The sequence below is a fragment of the Phlebotomus papatasi genome, chromosome 2 (genome assembly GCF_024763615.1).
Source record: "Phlebotomus papatasi isolate M1 chromosome 2, Ppap_2.1, whole genome shotgun sequence".
Lineage (NCBI taxonomy): Eukaryota > Metazoa > Arthropoda > Insecta > Diptera > Psychodidae > Phlebotomus > Phlebotomus papatasi.
In genome coordinates, this window is record NC_077223.1 from 104,955,881 (window position 1) to 104,974,019 (window position 18,139).

The 18,139-nt window shown below is 35.3% G+C and overlaps 2 protein-coding genes across 3 annotated transcripts in view; both read right to left on the minus strand.

Moving 5' to 3' along the window:
* Nucleotides 1-838: 838 nt before the first annotated feature.
* Nucleotides 839-3,059, minus strand: LOC129800589 (protein ecdysoneless). The gene has a single exon (XM_055845084.1). The coding sequence runs from the start codon at nucleotides 2,956-2,958 to the stop codon at nucleotides 1,024-1,026; it is 1,935 nt and encodes a 644-aa protein (XP_055701059.1). The 5' UTR covers nucleotides 2,959-3,059; the 3' UTR covers nucleotides 839-1,023.
* Nucleotides 3,060-10,488: 7,429 nt separating this feature from the next.
* Nucleotides 10,489-18,139, minus strand: part of LOC129800593 (uncharacterized) — a 73,063-nt gene continuing 65,412 nt past the window's right edge. For both annotated transcript variants that reach the window (XM_055845089.1, XM_055845090.1), the window contains 5 exons: nucleotides 16,681-16,875; nucleotides 16,471-16,609; nucleotides 16,198-16,409; nucleotides 11,041-11,295; nucleotides 10,489-10,971 (listed from right to left, as the gene is read on the minus strand). In XM_055845089.1, the coding sequence (XP_055701064.1) occupies nucleotides 10,704-10,971; nucleotides 11,041-11,295; nucleotides 16,198-16,409; nucleotides 16,471-16,609; nucleotides 16,681-16,715 (909 nt within the window). In that variant the 5' untranslated portion in view covers nucleotides 16,716-16,875 and the 3' untranslated portion in view covers nucleotides 10,489-10,703. The remainder of the gene's footprint in view (nucleotides 10,972-11,040; nucleotides 11,296-16,197; nucleotides 16,410-16,470; nucleotides 16,610-16,680; nucleotides 16,876-18,139) is intronic.

Sequence of the window (18,139 nt, forward strand, 5' to 3'; positions counted from 1 at the left end):
TATGGGAAAAGTTGTGTAATATCACAAGCATTTTGGTTGTAAATTGTGAAATTACTATCATATTTGTAGTACAATACTAACATAATGCTAGTAAAATTAAGTTTGTGTAATGAAATTTGTGTATTGGAAAATTTGTGTGAGAACTGTCAAAATTTCATTATTTACTATTGCAGTTTTTCTAAGATTTTAGTCATTTTTCGCAATTCTAACTGTCTAATTGTCTTCAAGAATCATTCATTGGATTCTTAAAATATGCCTCAGCCGTGAAAAATGAGGAATAATTATGTAAAAACAGAAAACAGAGGAAACATCGTGTAAATTAGGAAAATTGACGATGCAACTCTTGGCCATTTGCTTAAGAGAAGTAAGCAAGTTCGTGACGCGGCCGGAAAACGCGAGACCATCAACGCAAAGGTTATGGGTTCAAGTCTCAGACCCTCTCTTCAAGTTTTTTTTTCTTTTTTTGTTCTTTTTGTCCTTTTTTTCTTAGTTTAATACGGAGACTTTTCACAGATAATACACATAAACCGAACAAAATTGCTCTACAATCAAAATTTTAGACAGGAAGCCATTTTATAAAATTGACAATACACAACCTTGCCAATACACAACATTTCCAATACACAAAATTTACAACCATAGCGCTCGTGCAAAAATTACCAACGATAGTGGTTGTAATTTTTTTTACTGTGTAGTAGTGTTAAAAATGCAAGTCATTACGTGCGATCGATGGTGTTATGTATTCCATTGTCCACCGGGATTTTCGAAAAAAAGTGTTAGCCTTTGATGCGAATTGTGCCTTGGGAGAAAAGTGTCTAGGATAATTCAAAGAAAATCGTTGGAAATTTTTCCTTTATTTTTTTTCATTTCGTGGGGGATTTTCCCAAGCTATCAGCTCCGAGAAGATCCTTTGAGGATCCTCCGGAGGCGGGCTGAATAACAAGAAATATGTGCGCAACTCTGGCGATAGAATGTCATGTAAAGCTCGTAATGTTGAAAGAGGAAGAGAAGCGGAAGAGTTGTTCATTCCTTGGAGTCTGCAGGAGGCTTCAGTCGTACTCCCATCGATCCTAGGAGATTCGAAGCTGGTCCTGGACCACCAAGTTGAGCCTGATAGCTCTCCATCATGTTTTTCAGGGTGTTGAGATCGATGTCTACAGGCTGGAAGTCCTCAATGTCATCGAAATCGTCCGGTTGGGCGGATGAGGAGGATTTCTTCTTCTCGAAACTCTCTCCAATTGTCGTCTTGGCGAGTTCCTTGTCCATTTGTGTCATGTAGACATCAAGATTGGTTTCTGTCTTTACTGTATTCATCTCATCGATGTTCCTGTCGATTTCTGTGTCATCTCCGTAATCGCTCATGTCAGATTGGGAGTCCCATTTGTCTTCGGGGATCACCAGGTCCAGGAGATTTTTCACATGGGCCTGGAAGGCATCAGGATCGAAGTCTATGGTGTTTCCGGCTGGGGAATCGGATTCATTTGGGGCGAAGTGAACTTTTCCTTTGGATTTTTTCTTCACTCCGCGCTGAGGACGAACCGGAGGGGATTCAATCCCTTCCAGGGAGGATTTCTGGGCTAGGAATTGTGTCAGTTTGTCAGTCATTTCTGAAGAAGTTCCATTTATTTGGGGGCTTGGGTCTCCATATCGATCATTTAGCATCTTGTCGAGATCTTCAGGAGCTACAGTCAGCCAGGAATCATCATCATTGGGAGGCAGGGAGGCTTCCAACTTCCGGAATTCCTCAATACTGCAGTCGATACTCTTGAGATCATCCAGGATTTGCTGTCCAGTCTGAGAATTCTCACGGAGATCACTGATATTTTCGCGGTAGAAGTCTTTAGCAGCTTCGACGAGGCGTTTGTGATCCTTGGAGCCCTCCAGGAAGTCCTGGAAGTACCCTTTGGCCCTCAAACTCTCCAAGTATTTGATCCAGTGGCGATTTGTTGCCCAATCTGCCTCGGGTTTGGCCTGAGATGCCAGAATCTCAAAGCCACAGGCAATTTTCATGCCCAGACTGTGCGCAGGGAAGGTCTCACTGGACTGAGGAGGTAGATTCCAGCCAGTTCGACGATCTGGGGTGTAGTTGGTGTGCATTAGCATGGCATAGAGACACTTGGTGAAGGTGACACGGGTGTAAACACGATTTTCCGGAGGGAAGAATCTCATTGCGCGACAGATTTTCATGTCAACGGCATCCCGGGCACAGAATTCCCGGATGGCACTTGCAATCAACCTGGGATTGTTCCGAAGGAGGGCAGCAACGCCCACGGGCACAAAGGCAGTGGCACGATGGAGATTCCCAGGAATGCGTCCTGGGTAATCACCAATTCTCAGAGAAATGCAATTTTCAATCTCATTGGACACCCTATGAACCCCAGGATTCTCCCTCAACTTCCCAATGGCCTCGGCAACTCCCTGAGAACTCTCCGGAGGATTCTCCATCAGATGCAGTGCCCCATATGTAATATAAACGCACTGATGACAAGTATCCGGATTGGCCCAATTCGGAAGGTGATTGGCAACTTCAATCAACAGAAATTCCCCATCTCCATCGACAGTGCGCACAATCAGCCCAGGAATTTTCCTTGTCAGCTCATACAGGAGAGCCACAACAAACCATTCATCCTCAATGTTGTCCCCAAAGTGAACAATCCCATACAAATGGGCAGGAAGTATCTCATGATCTGTCTCTGCCCGTGTCATTGACTCACCACTTGGCGTCTGGCCTTGATGATCAATCAGCAAATGAGCATTTCCGGGCCGAGCTCGCACGTGAAAGGCATTCCTGTGCCAAATATAGCCACAGCAGAATTCTTCAGCCACTTCTTCCACTGTCTTCAGTATCTCATTCAATTCCTCATTCCGGGAGTTGTCTGGGGATGTTAGTTGGGGGAACAGGTAGTATTCTATGTAGTCATCTTCACGCACAAATTCCAACACACCATTGGACACCATTTTGCATTTCTTTATGCTAAAATTTGGATTTTTTTCAACTGAATTTGCCGAAGAATGTTTTGACAACCAGTGTTGCCAACACTTTAATGACAGTTCCTCCTAAATCAAGAGCTAAAAACTCCTAGAATTCTCCTAAAATTCAAAAATTTGAATATTTATCTGTTATTTGTAAAAATATGAGAATTTTTACAAGAAATATGAGATTTCATACACAACTTTTCATTTGTGTGGGTTAAAAAATTGATTTAATTTATAATATTGGTTTGACACTTATTTTTATTTTTTACGCGAGCCATGTATAATAAAATTAGTAGTCATTAAAGATTGATTTTTTTTTCTCAAAATCAAGAGCGAAATGAAGGAAAGAATTTTTTGCTCTTTAATGATTTATTGAAAATAATTTCAAATCCAAAAAACATTCACGTTTTAAATATATTTTTTACATTTGAAAGAGGAAGAATATCACAGAATACCACAAAAATAATACAAAAAAATTATCATTTTAATATAAATAAGGAATGTCTCCCATTTCGTCTTCTTCTGCCACTGTCACTTCTCCCTCGTACGCTGCACTTGTACCAATTTTTCCAAGGATATGCAGTGGAAGGCTTATTTCATTGCAGCATTTTCCCATCCTCTTTAACCCAGCACGGATTTTTAAAATTGATACTAATACGGGATCGCTCATTCTATTTCTTAATGGATGTTTTACTATATTCATTTGGCTAAAGGTTCTCTCCACCTCAGCGTTAGCCCAAGGTAGGGAGAGAACCTTAAGAGCGAATCCCGCAAGATCATAAAATGGGTTGTTTCCAGCAGCGTCCTTGTGGCTCCTGACTTCGCACCAAAATTCAATAATGTTGTCTGTTTTCTCCCACTCCACAAACGAAATTTTTGACCATTGGAAGTCAATTTTCGTTGCAATTTCATCTGTTTCTTTGAACTTGGAGATGTTTCAATCTTTTATACATCAATCCTCATTACAAAATATCGTACTACCTGTTGAAGTTTCTCTGCCTGCAGTTCTTAAGTTCTCTTGCATCTTAGCAAGAAGAACTTAGCATCAGAAATCCATTTGATAGATTCCAATCTCATTTCAAGTCTATTGTTAACTGTGTTGACGTACTATCTTCCGGAACTTCTAAAATGACGGCTGCGACTAGTTTTTGATTCTTACAAATTCTTTTTTTCTTTCTGCGGCTGTAAAGAGATTATGATGAGTATCTAGAATTTCATATTTACGACTTCAATCAACTTACTGAGTGTGCCTGAATGATTTGTTTCTTTTGGATTTCTTCGATATCCACACCCAACCCACACCACACCACTATTCAAAAAAAATCTAAACCAGAGGAACCACTACTAAAGGAAAAAGTCATTTTTGCATTCAAATCTGGACACCCTAAAAAAAGTGGCTGATGTTGCATTTATTTTTTAATGTTTTTAGGAATTTTGATTATTCTTTAGGTATTCTTCTTGCCTAACTACAGTGAGTGTCAATAGTTTGTTGCCTAATGGATGTTTGAGAAATCAAGTGAAAAAAATGATAGCCTGTATGTCTTCTGTAACCAGCCGACTCTGAATTTTTGAAGCAAACTTCATGGGGTTACTATCAGAGATACCTAGAATGTGGTTATCGACTTTCTGAGTCGAAACCCTGGGTCTACCAGTAGTGTTTTTCAGATGTACTCGTGCCTCATAACTATAATATTTGACCATTTTATGTATAACTTTTCATGAATTTCCATAAAATTTGGCAATTAAGCGACGCCGATTCCTTCCAGCAGTATCTCTGGACAATATCCCACCTTTCAACTTTTTGTAATTTGCCATTATAACCTAAATTATGAATTATCAAAAAACTGATTATTTCTTGTTATTTATCATCACTCTTACACCTATATATTTACCATTGACAGTCTTAAAAATGTACAAATCCACCATTTGCCTATCAAATGACATAAGCTCAAAATCTAACCGGTTTACATAAAGTTGGTTGCACGTTTTCACCATTTTGAATTAGTTTTTTTAATGAGGTAACAAACTTTTGATTTTTTAAAAATGACCAACTTTTGGAAAACAATTATTTTTGATATGAAATAAAATTAATTATTTTTTTTTGAAAACTATAAATAATATCTACGGATTACAAGGAACTCATCTGCAAAAAGAAAAATTTGGAAAAGTATTTTTTTCTATCATTTTTTTCACTTGATTTCTCAAACATCCATTAGGCAACAAACTATTGACACTCACTGTATGTTGAGAGAGAGCTAATAAATTTAAAAAATATGATAATTGTGATAAATTTGTGAAATTTGCAGGTTTTTTCGAGACCAAAAGACAATGGGTTAACGAACACTGATAGAAAATTGGAAAATTTTAATCTTTCATGTAACATTTTTATTCTCTTCTTCCTTTACAAAGAAAAAGAAACTATTCTAGAATCCTTACAGTGCAAAAGATGTGAAATTTTTACAATTCTTGAAGGACAAAAAGGAATTTCTTTCTAGTCAATGACACTTCTGGTCATATAATGGAATTAGTTTCTGTGTCCGGAAGGCTTCCTAACAGTACACGGATTCTCTGGGAGGCTACCTAGAACTTCTAGGGTCTCTTCCCGAGAAGATAGAGTATCAGGATATCTAAAAAAAGCCCTCAAGAGCCCCAAAACAGATGACAAATACGATCTGCAGGGCAATTTTCGAGGGCAGTTTTCACACTAAAAAAACACAAGAAAAGACAGTAAAATTCACAGAATTTTCCCACAAATCACTTCACTGACCACTTCTTTAATATTTTTTGATGAATTAACTACGGGAATTTGCTTACTTCTGTGCAAAATGACGTGAAAACATCAACAGAAATGTTCCAAAGGGCACTGTCCGCCATCTTCTATTTGACAACTGAACCGTATTGGGTGCATTTTTCGAGCAAAGTAAGCACTTTTTCAAGGCAATTTTTAGAAGATTTTCCACGGAGAATTCAAAAAATAAATAGCCAGAAGAGCTTCCAAAACTCTCCAATTTTCTATTCCAATTCATAAATCACCGATTTTCCACATAATTTTCATAATTTTCCACGAAGAATGAAATATTGCAAAAGTCGCTGGGCGACCCATATTTAGCCTATTTTTGCTATCAAATCATGCCTTTTAACCAATTCTATGTCACAAAATTAATTCTAAAAACTATTTTCTTTATGTTTACACCAATTTTTAGTGAAATTTCATTAATTGAACTTCACAAATTGGTTTTAAAAAGCAATCTTGGCGACGTCTTTTTCAAATGTTGGCGACTACCACTACAAAAGCAGAAAAACGACTTTTTCCTTCTATGTTGGTTCCTCTGTCTCTAAACAAACGCGAGGTTGTCAAGCTTGACGTCTCTGATGCCCGAAGAAGAGAGAGAGAGGAAAGACTACACGACATCCATCTTCTTCTTCTTCTACTTTTAAATTTAAAAATTTAACGTTCCATTTGATGTAAAAACCTAAAAAAAAACCTGATTTCTTCATATGCTTTAGGTATTTTTGTTAAAGAAATTTCCCTAAAAAAAACCTAAAAAAGAAATCCAATCTCCTAAATAATTCTCCTAACTCCTAGATCAAAATTTTCGGACCTAGATGCCCTCTTAAATCTCCTAGATCTGGTGAAAATCTCCTAGACTTGGCAACACTGTTGACAACACAAAGGCTGACCCCACTTTACTTAAATTCACTTATCAGAATGACCACTTAAGCTTTAGTGGCGCTGCAGGCAATTTCGCCGCGCTTCAAACTTGAAATTTAACGATTTTCAGGATATTTTCAAATAGGGGAATGTAGGCATGGTTCGAACAGAGTGAACCTTCAAACGATGCGAATTTTCTGATTTACCATTTCTCATCTCATCTCATGAGCTTAATAATTATCTATCTTATGGCTAATAAATGACGAACTTAGTGGGATGGATGACATTAGCTTTGTAAAATGCGACCAGTTTTAGTCTAAATTTTTCCCTGTTTTCGTACACATTTCACGAGATATCTCCAAAACTACGTAAGTTGCCAATTTGTGGTTTTCGGTTGCCTTTTCGTTATTAAATTTTCTTTTATTTTGTATTAGTATTTTTTGCTAATTCATTCTACAATGAGAGGAAACAGCTAATAAACTCAAAAGTTTTTTTCGGCACGCTAGAAACATAGGAAATGTCATGCCCCTGGTGCAAACCATGCTAACATTGCCATAAACCTTATTAGACAATCTTGATTTTTGCTCTGGCCAATATGAAATATCTTTCTAGTAAAGTAAATACTCTGAAAGAATACCTTTCCTGTGGAAAAAATTAATAAATAAACTATTTTTATATTAACCCTCTAACGGTGTATTCTTTAATACGCGAAAAAAGTTGTAAGAAACTGTTTTCTAGGATAATTATGATCCAATAAAGTCGAAAAAAAACATCCATTCTTCATTATCTCTTTTAGTTTAGGCGCTAGGTGAGAAAATATAAAAATTTTTTGAAACTCTTTTTGCTTCTAAAATTCACATTTTTAGTTTTTTCAATTTTTTTAAATAAAATATACAAAGTAGAATGACATATCTTTCAGTAAAAAATAAATTTATTTTAATCAGATAACTTTAAATCGGTATTTTTAAGGAAATTGGAAGTGAGTTTTTTGCACAAATATTTTTTGTTGCTTTTTTCTGACCTGTCAGACAAAACCGGGAATAGCAACAAAACGAAGAGTCAAAATGAGTTCAAACTTTCAAGAGATGTTTATAAGATTATTACCGAAGACACTATAGCACTTTTAAATAAATAAAACCTTTATTGTCGCTGTAAATGTGATTTTTGTGAAGACCGCCTGGAGGCGGTCTTACCCGTTAGAGGGTTAAATGTCGTAAGTTTCTTAGAATTCGAACAAGGAATTTAGAAAATAAAAAATATCGAAATTTTTAGCCCTAATTTTGAAATATTTTTCTTGCAGAAGATAACAATTATTACCTATTATTACCTACCAATTATTACCTTTAAAGCTCTTTGGAGCTTTAAAGCTCCCAAACTAAGAAAGATATCGACTTGCGGTTTTCGGCAAAGGTTATATATCAGGTGAAAATTGCAACTTGGTGCGTTGACCCCCATGCCCCACCCCTCCTTCCGCCATTTTGAATACCCCCCTTTTTTGTTTTCTCAATAGCTCCGCCCCTATGGCATCGAGCGGGCTCAAATTTTAGTAGGTTATAGCAGACCCTTAGTCCTTTTAATCAAAACCAAACTTAAGGTCCCCTAAGGTAATCATGAAATTCCACTTTTCTGTAGATAGACATAGGAAATTCGTAAAACCACCGCTAGGGACGCTCTTATTAAAAACATTTTTTTTCAATTTTCTAAGTTAAATAACTCAAAAATTCCTTTTAGCATCGAGCTGAAATTTTAGTATGTTGTAGTCGCAGAAAAAAATACTTAAGTCGATAGATAACCCCTGACCCGAGCTATAAGGGGTCAAAGTTCGAAAATTGACTGGCCTCTATCTCCGGTTTTAATTAACATTTTGACATAAATTTTGGGTTTTTAGTTTCGTCTCGATAAGCACTTTTAGATGGAACTTTAAAAAGTCACCACAGTTGGCGCTGCGATAGCGTCAAAATTAAAACTAATTTTTCTCAAAAACACCATTGTATAAGTTAATCAAATTTTAGAGTGTTGAAGTCTAGGCTATGAAGTTTACAAAAAGTGGCGTGGGTTCGCTGTGATTATAGAATAGAATGCGGAGATATGAGGGGCCAAAGTTCACAAAATTCAAAATGCCATATCTCCGGTTCTATTCGACCGATTTAAACAAGTAAGGGCGCAAAAGAAAGGTCTCGCGAAGCGCTACAACTTTCTAAAAACATTTGATCTTCGTAGGGCCAATGCTAGTGGCGGCAGTTGAAAAACCAATTTTTATATTATTTAAACTCAATTATCTCGACTCTTGCTCAACTGATTTTAATTATTATTTCGGCATGATTGTAGAAGACTTTTATATCTATATTTCGTCCAAACTTCATTGCTCAATATTTCTCAATATTTTTACTGGACATGTTTTTATCATTCGTTTACTCGACAAAAATTGAATTATCTCGGCTACCGAGCAACCAATAAAATCAATTTTTGGGGCAAAATTATAGAGATGAAGATTCTGGTTTATATTCGACTATCATCTTTCTGTCAGTTCATTTACATCCTAGATATTTTGTAATTTAAAAAGAATCTATCTTAAACTTTCTAAATGTTGCGTTACTACGATAAACAAAAGTGACGATTTTGGAAAAAATCACGGCGAAAAGAGGAACAGATACGACGAAAATGGGAACAGTTAAAGCAGTTTCAGTTTGGATTGGAGTCAACCTTAAGTTTCATATATGGTCTTTTCAAGAACCGTTTCGATTGCCATATTGTCTGGTAGAATTCCTTGAATACGACGTTATAGTGACAGTTTCGACAGGCAATTTATGGAGCAGTTCTGAATCAAACTTTCCTACCATTCAGAATTTAAAATTTTCTGTTAGAATGCTTACAGGATACCGTGAACCTAACCTAACCTAACCTATATTTTTCTCTACTGAATTTTGTTCTTATTTGCAAATGGATAGGAATGGTACGAGCATAGTATAATTTGGCACAGTCTTTGTTCGTTTAATTCACTAATATCAACCTCAAAGAAAATTCATTAGTCAACATATAAAACATTTTCTCAAAGAACGCCTCAATCTCTTTGTTAGTAGTGCTTATAGAACTTCCTGAACTTCTTATTAGTAAGACGTACAAAAGATTAATTTCTAGCATTTTGTAGAACTTTATACAGAACGAATCACCCAAAAAACAAGTTTTTCTTCATACAATCTTGTTGATTTCTCTAAATAAGAATCAAAATTCGTGTAATCTGCTTATACCGCCCCTAGTTCCGTGTATGAGACTCTTAAAAGTAAAGTAGTGCACTCTTAAAGATCTAAGAATCTCCTAGAGACCTAGAGGATTTTTAGTACAACATTATCGTTACAAGGTTTTTGAAAGTGCATTGAAAGACTTGGTTCTGTAAGGCAGATATTTTACTGCTTGAACTTAAACTAAACTTAAACTTACAGAACTTGTAAGCATCCTTTGAAATTTGAATTACAGGATATATTTTCTCCTTGGAGTCTACACACTACCACTAGAAGTAATTTTCGTCAAAAATTGCCTTTTTTTTAAATTCTGACGTTTCTGTCTACAAGTATAGGGGAACTTTTCTTTAAAAATGCATTTTTTAAAGAAATTTCTCCTGGTTTGTAGAGGCCATAAGAGAAATAAAAAATGAACAATGCTTTACTGTTCTCAAGTGCTTCTGCATAATCGACTTTTCTGTATTGGTTTTTGTCACGACTGCTTGGTGGTTTTTTAAAAAACGGTGAGGAATCGCAAATTAGTCAAGACAGCAACAAACATAAAGAAAAGTCGATAATGCAGAAGCGTTCGAGAACAGTAAAGTGCTAAAAAACTCTCCTCAAAAAAATATGTAGGAAAAATTGATGATCGTACATTTTAATTTATTAAAAAAAAAATCTTTGTTATTTACAAGATATATTCAATCTATATGGGACACCCTGGTTACATTGCATTGTCCACGGCACTCGTGACACCTGTTTTTTTTTTGTGTTGGCAGGAAATTCACAGGAGTTAGTACAAAAGAGAAAAAAATGGGTGAGAAGGAAAACTTCGGAAAAATTGGTTTTAGTTGGAATTAGTATCGATGATTGCTCTCTCGGTCGGAATACTTTCCGCTCATCTTGCTGACTGAGTATCGATCGGAGTATCCGTCGTATCGGTCGGTTTTGTAGTTGATTTCATGAGGGGTGTAGCCAATATTTTTCTGCCAGTGACGTGTCCAGTAGAGATCTTCATTCCTCAGCTGTGACGGTGTCTTGGCGTCTCTGCAGACAATAACGCAGTAAATCATGGAGCCGATGAGGGTCAGGAAGCCAAAGATTAGGAAGACAATTCCGAGGATCCTGGAAAAGAATTTACAGGGGTTTTTGTAAGGTTTTTGTAAAGTTGTAAAGGAAGTTTGGGGATGTTACCAGACAAATAGGGGCTCCATGAATTGGATGACAATAACAAAACCCAGTGTTACGAGGATTAGACCAAGATTGAGGAGGAGCATGAGGCAACAGACGCCTTTGGCATTTGGACAGAATGGATTTGGTGCTGACATGGCTTCGATGCTGGCGCCAGCGGCGCGCCTCGAACGATTGCTTCGGCCCGTTTTCGTTGAACTCGCAACTGAATAGATGCTCCTTGGTCCACCTCGAGATTGTGGTCTAGCACTGTATCGACTGTGATGGACAAAAATCATAGATTGTTAGCAATTCTGAAAGGTCTCGTCGGAGCACATCTTTTAGCTATTGCTGGAAATTTTTAGAATAATTTCAAGTTGTTTGATATTGTGATTGAATTTTGAACTCTTAACTTTAGCTATGTATAGATCCCATTGAGAGCTTTCATGAGCATATTTTTAGAAATTATCGCGGGTTTGTGAAACTTTTTTGACTGAGATGTAATCTTCTCTGTTATTTGACTTTGGTAAGAATTTTCTTATACGGATTATTCTCCTGGGAAGTTTAATCTGCCGCACTGTGGTCAAGATTCCACGGCATTCAGCTTTTTGTACGTTGGATGAGGAAGTTTGTGTATGGCAAAACTTATTCTTGGGTAACTTCCTTTATACCCAAAAGCTTTTCCATAAGATTTATGTATTTTTAATTAAACTCCTGCCCTTCTATACTTCTATCACCTAAATATTGATTTTTCCTTAATGTTTTTATGAAGAATTTGACTTAAAAACTACTTTTTTCATTATACCATATCTTTCATCCCTTAAAGACATTTTATGTCCATTCTATTGGTATTTTTTTTTGGGTGAAATTTATTTTTCTTGTGACAAATCTACCTTTAATCTCTGTTGCTGGGGACACAGAAAATTTTCCGTTCTCTACGGTAATAAAAATGCCCAATGTTCCACCTTGACCTCTCTATATTCTGCTTTATCTGATGAAAATGAATTTTTGTGTGACTAAAGTGGAGGATAGATAGTAAAAGAGGAGACAGAGTTCAATTGACTGAGTGGAAAATTGTATGGAATTTTCTGTGGTGAAAAATGACACTCTAACGCGATATAGAACTAAAAGAAAAAAATATGCAGACACCATCCACGCCTAATAAAAATAAATTTTTCACATATTTCTGCAGTGTTATTTACGGTTTTGGGAAATACGAGAATTTTGTTGTAGTGAACAGTCAAAATATCATTTATGGGGGGATGCCCGGAGGGTCGTAAAAAACGAAGAAATCGATGTTGAGGGTTGAAAGGAGGTGAAAAAATAAAAATTCTACATCAAAATCAGGAGTATGATCATCATATGTGACCTCCTTTTCTTCAGTCATCGAACCCATTTCAAACGTAATGGAAATTATACGTGGTTTTGGTAAAAATTTATAGACCTATTAAATTCAAAATAATGACGCTATCATATTGATTTATTTCATTCTTTAAAAAATTGGTGTTTTAGAACATGTCTGTACTAAAATAACTGACAACGGAATATAACTCATTACAGTAGAGTCCCACTATAAGCCATCGCTCTATTGTCCACAATTTATCGACTGTTGATTTCAAAACACTGATTTTAAATTAGGTTATGTTTTTTAGTACACGACATGATATGTTGTCTTAATTATTTTAATATTTTTGGCAAACTTTATTGAATCGTTGTGATAATTGTGATCCATAATGAAGAGACCGAGGACAAGTACCACAATCGCAAAGAAAGTGGAAGCCGTCGAGCAATTTCAATACTAAGAGTCGTTGATAATTTTAAAAAATGACATGGACTATAGTGCGACCCAAGTGTCAAATCTGGAAACAAATATGGACTATAGCGAGACTCTACTGTATTACTGATTAGCTACCGTAATATTACATAAATTAATATGATTTCTTTCTTTGTTTTTTTTTGTTTTATGAATGAGGATCGAAAAAATAATCAAAAATATAAAAAAAAACAGGTTGAATATGTCTAAAAGTAAGTAAAATTGAAGGATTCTCAGCATGACCAGTTTTGTTGTGAGCAACAAGAATTTATTGCATCACAGATATGGTATCTACAATCCATATCAGATACGTTAATATAGTTTTATGATTTCCCTGCTTATTTTACTCATATTAGTATTTTAGAACATTCATGTACTAAAATGAAATTAAAGAAAATCAACTGATAAATAAAAAACACAGTTGAATGAGCTAGAGTTTTTACATGAAATTAATGTGATCTTCTTTAAAGATCACAAAAAATATAGACAAAATTAAAAAGATTCAATTGGTCTAAAATTTAGGAAATCGTATAAAAATTTCAGCATAATGGGATTTAGTTAGCACCATGCAATATAGTCAGTTAAACTGTTTTTACAATCGATATCAGATACGGCAATATGATTTCAAGTCTTCCTTGAATATTTTATTCCTATCTGTATTTTAGAACATGCCTGTACTAAAACAAATTTAAAAGCAAATGGCAGTTGATAATCATCGCTAAACGAAATAAAGTTATTAAATACAACTTGACGTGATTTCCCTTGGAGATTACAAAAGATTAATAAATGTAAAGTTAGAAAGATCAAATTGGTCTAAAATTTGGGGAATTAAATAAAAAGTTTGAGAAAGGTTGGATTTAGTCAGTACCATGCAGGGGGAAGTGGGGCACTTTTGAAAGTGGGGCACCTTTGAAATTGCGATTTTTCACCTATTTCTAAACAAAATTGAGCCTTATCGTGATATAATTTAGCTTCTCAGTCTGTTTGTCCAGCTGAATTATACCACGATAAGGTACAATTTTGTTTAGAAATAGGTGAAAAATAGCAATTTCAAAAGTGCCCCACTTTCAAAGGTGCCCCACTTCCCCCTAATACAGTCAGAGTAAGATAGATCGATGGGGAATATTGCAATATATTTTTATGGTTTCCTTGATTATTTTATTCCTATCCGTATTTTAGAACATCCCTGTACTAAAACAAATTAAAAAGACGAAAGATAATTTAATGTAAATTAGAATGATCAAATTGGTCTAAAATCTAGAAAATTAAATAAAAAGTTTCAGTAAGATAAGATTTATCAAACAACAGGAATTCAATACTTTACTGATTTACGGTATTTGCAATTGATATCAGAAACGAGATTGCATGACGTGCTTCATTTATTTTTTTTAGAACATGCTTGTGCTAAAATGTATTGCAAAAAATAAAAAGAGGCAAAACTGACAAGCATAAAAATAATGCTGTTTCCATGAGCATCCATGATGGAATTCAGCCTGAAATAGGGATTTAATACAGTATAGATACACTGTACTGTTTGTTTTAGAAAATGACAGTGCTAAAATACATTCCAAAGTTAAAAAAAGGGAAAACTGACGATATTCAAAATATTACTGCTTCCAACGGCCAGTTTTGTATTAAAAAGTCATGCATGTCACTTTCTTAAATGATACTCCCTCTGTCCCAAAAAAGTCGCACATTTTCTTTCATATAAAATATACTAGCAAACGTACGATTTTTTTTGGGACGGGGGGAGTAGTATTGTTTTGTACCATATTGTATAACTAACTTACAGTTTTAACATGAATTTTCTCATTAATTGAAATTGTAATAAAGGAATCAAAGTTTTGTGGAACATGGCTTAGATTTAGTACATATTACACATTTAAATCTACTTATACCTTCATCATGTCTAGCATAACGTTAAGAAAATTAAAGAATCACTTGGAAAACTTAGTATTTGGTATTAGATAACTTGTTGGTTAAATTACCACTGGCTTTTAGTAGAAAAAGATAAATAAAATGAATAAAATATAGTTTTGTTATTCACTCATTTACAGAGCTAATAAATTTTTCAAATAAATAAACATCTTTTAATTTTAATGGATTCTCTCCTACGTTTTAATTTAGTACTGATTTAGTACACGCATGTACTAGACCACTAGATATTTATTTCACTTTTTCTTGTACACAAACTCTAAGCTTTCATTTTTTAAGTAGAGCTTTTAATAGGGTAAGTGTATCAAATTTTGGCATAGTTGAATGCAAGCGCCAAAGTCTTATGTTTGAAATGTAATATTTTTAATACAAATTGAATTTATTTGTTACTTTTTTATAAGGAGTGTTCCTTGGAACCTTGTAGGCAGTCTATCGTCTTTATTTTCTCTAAATTCACTCTTAAAACATTCTAAAATTCATAAAAATGTAGACATTACATTTGTGGCCTATTTCGGCCACCTTCATTTTCACAGTTCCTTGCCCTTCTGGAATTCTTCTAATGTCTTTTTTAGATCATCTTGTTCGTCGAAGCGACATTTTTTGTTATTTTTTTCATTGTATTATTTCTAGAGTATGCAAAAATTAAGAATTCAATGAAATTCGAGTAACAAAAAAGGTGGCCGAAATTACAAGCTGGCAGGAATTTGGCACACTTACCCTAACTAATGAATGGCTAAGCTTTTCAAATTTCAGAGAAAAAAGCAATCCCTTCAATTTCGTGGCCTTTAAAACTTGTCAAATGAATCCTGGGGTGAAATGATAACTTTTCGATCTTTTCGATACTATCGAATCGTTAGTATCGATAATTCTATGTCTTTTAGATTTAGTGAGTTAATACATTTTTAAACATTATTGAACCACTTATTGTATCATTCTTAAAATAATGTGACTGTGAATAAATATTTATATTAGCTGCAAAGAGTGCAGCTATCATTTAAATTCTTTAGAATCGACAGTCGATAGTATCGAAAAGAAGTTATGTCAGACTTGGAGTTATCTCTCGATTTTATCTTAGTTCTTTATTAAATTTATTCCCTTCCCTCGTTCTAAAAGCTTCCCTGAGCTTTTTCTTCAACACTGAGAAAAAAAAGAGGGTGCGATTAACTTTTTTTCCTCATAATTTTAACACTTTTTAGGTGTAAAAATATATCAACATTTTTTAATGTTAATTTTACACCTTTTCAAGGGTAAAATTAACATGAAGAAGGGTAATTTTAACCCCAATACACCTAAAAAGGGTAATATTTACACTGATTTCGGATCAATACTTCAGGATAAAATTAACATTTCCGGAATGTTATTTTAACTTTTTCGGATTTCTCTCAGTGAAGGATTATTCGTTTTGGTTTTGTTTGTCAGTTAGAAGTTCTCACCTGATTTCAGATGGAGCTTTGTAGGCGGCACTTGTGACGTAGATGTCACTTCCGGTATCTCCACCGTGGTCGTAACTTAATGCCGAAGGTACTCTTGGCGGAGGTCGATTCGGTGGTCCCGTAGTAGGTCCCCTTGGTACCCCATTTTCTTGCCTTTCCATCCTGGATTTTCTGGCTGGAGCTGTAGGAGGTGTTGCTCGTTCATTGGCCACCTGAAATCCACAGAAACCTTGAGTCATTAGCTTAAAGCAATTTTTGATATTCCATATTTACTGTATATTCTGAGAGAGTTCTCTCTGATGGAGCTCTCTGGCTGTCTTCGCCGTCGGTGGAGTAACCACGATTTGCCTGAGCATAGGGAGGATCTGGAGTTCCTCTTCCGTGTGTGGCTACGTAGTGAGCTCCCTTGATCCTGTGGGAAAGAATCTCGAGTAAATCACTTTGTCTCAAAAAGAAGGGTGAATTGAGTGGGTTGGATTTCACCTCTTCACTGCTCTCTCGTTAATCCCCTTCAGCATTTCCGGGGGGTTGGTTGTGTCCAGTGAGTGGTGGAAGTTCTCCCGATTGAACTCCCAAGTGATTTATGCAGGTGCCTGGAGTTTAGATCTCCTTCGATACGTATCTCTATTGTGAGTGATTCTGTGAGGTAGAAACCAAGAAGAAATGTTGTGTGGCGACCTGTAAGACACGGAGAGAAGAAGGAGAGATGAAGGATGAAATTGAGTGGAGAAGGTCTTTAAGCTTTTGTGGTGCATGAGACGAAAAGTCGAAAAGTCAGTCAGCAATTGTTGGATTGAAGGAAATTGATGGTGTTGTCGTTATTCAACAAAATGCACTTCTCTATGAACTTTTACAGAAATTTAAATTTATGGAATGCTCAGTGTTTTGTCAGTTATCTTAAAATTGAGGAGAATCCTTTGGTATTAGGACGTCGGATGGTTGTTGATTGATATGACGACGTACGTGAAAGAAGGGATGAAAATTGTGGGCTTGAGAAAATCCGAGTGATGTGGTGGTGATGTAATGTGATTGAACATTTTCACAGGGCGTTTTGGGTTATTTCAAAGATTGTGGTTTTAGCAGTAGGTGGGCCCCCATGAAACAGGTGAAAATGATTAATTTTTCCTCAGAAAATCCAACATTTTGAACAGGAGAGAAAAATTGTGGCAATTCCAACTATTAATTCAATATACTCTTCATACATTTCGCCAAGGCAGAACGAAAAACGACCATTCCTTAGAAAAAAGGGAAGAAAAAAAAGCTTAAGTTAAGGAACGCCAGTGAAAAGTTAAAAAGAAAATAAACTGAAGAGTAGATTAAATAGACAAGATCATTTTATTATCTTTAAATACAAAATATTTGTTGATATTAAACCAAATTCAACACTAATTTCAAGTTTTAAGTGTAAGTTATATATCGTCGGTTGCCTCAGCAACTGTGCTAACTGCATCTGCTTTGTGTCTGCATTCGTTACAAACGCCGCGCAGCGATGCGTTGCTTACAATGAATGCTGACACAAAGCAAATGCAGTTAGCACAGTTGCTGAGGCAACCGACGATATCCGTGTGTTAAACTAAGCAATGCATAGTGTTAAATTTAGCCTTCATGTACGCCTTATATTAATTAATTTCGTTTGATTTTTGTATCGTAAATTATCGTGGCTGTTTCAATCAATAATTTCACCCAAGAGCTTTATGAATTAATATTGTAAATCATTTAAACTTTTAACCCTTTAACAACGAGGCACTTTTTACGTACTGAAAATCAGCAATAAAAATTAAACTGAGAAACATAATCAATGATAAGTCTTACATTTAACCTTGGAAACTCTAACAGAGTCTAATTCGGTGTATTTTGTGCTTCTATGAACGATAGGGACAAAAATAGCCTAAAAATTTAAGTACTTTTTCTGACAATACCAATGAATAATATTTTTCGCTTT

What these genes read in the sequence shown, in the direction of transcription:
- LOC129800589 (XM_055845084.1), bottom strand. Translation starts at nt 2,958, where the DNA reads ATGGTGTCCAATGGTGTGTTGGAATTTGTGCGTGAAGATGACTACATA.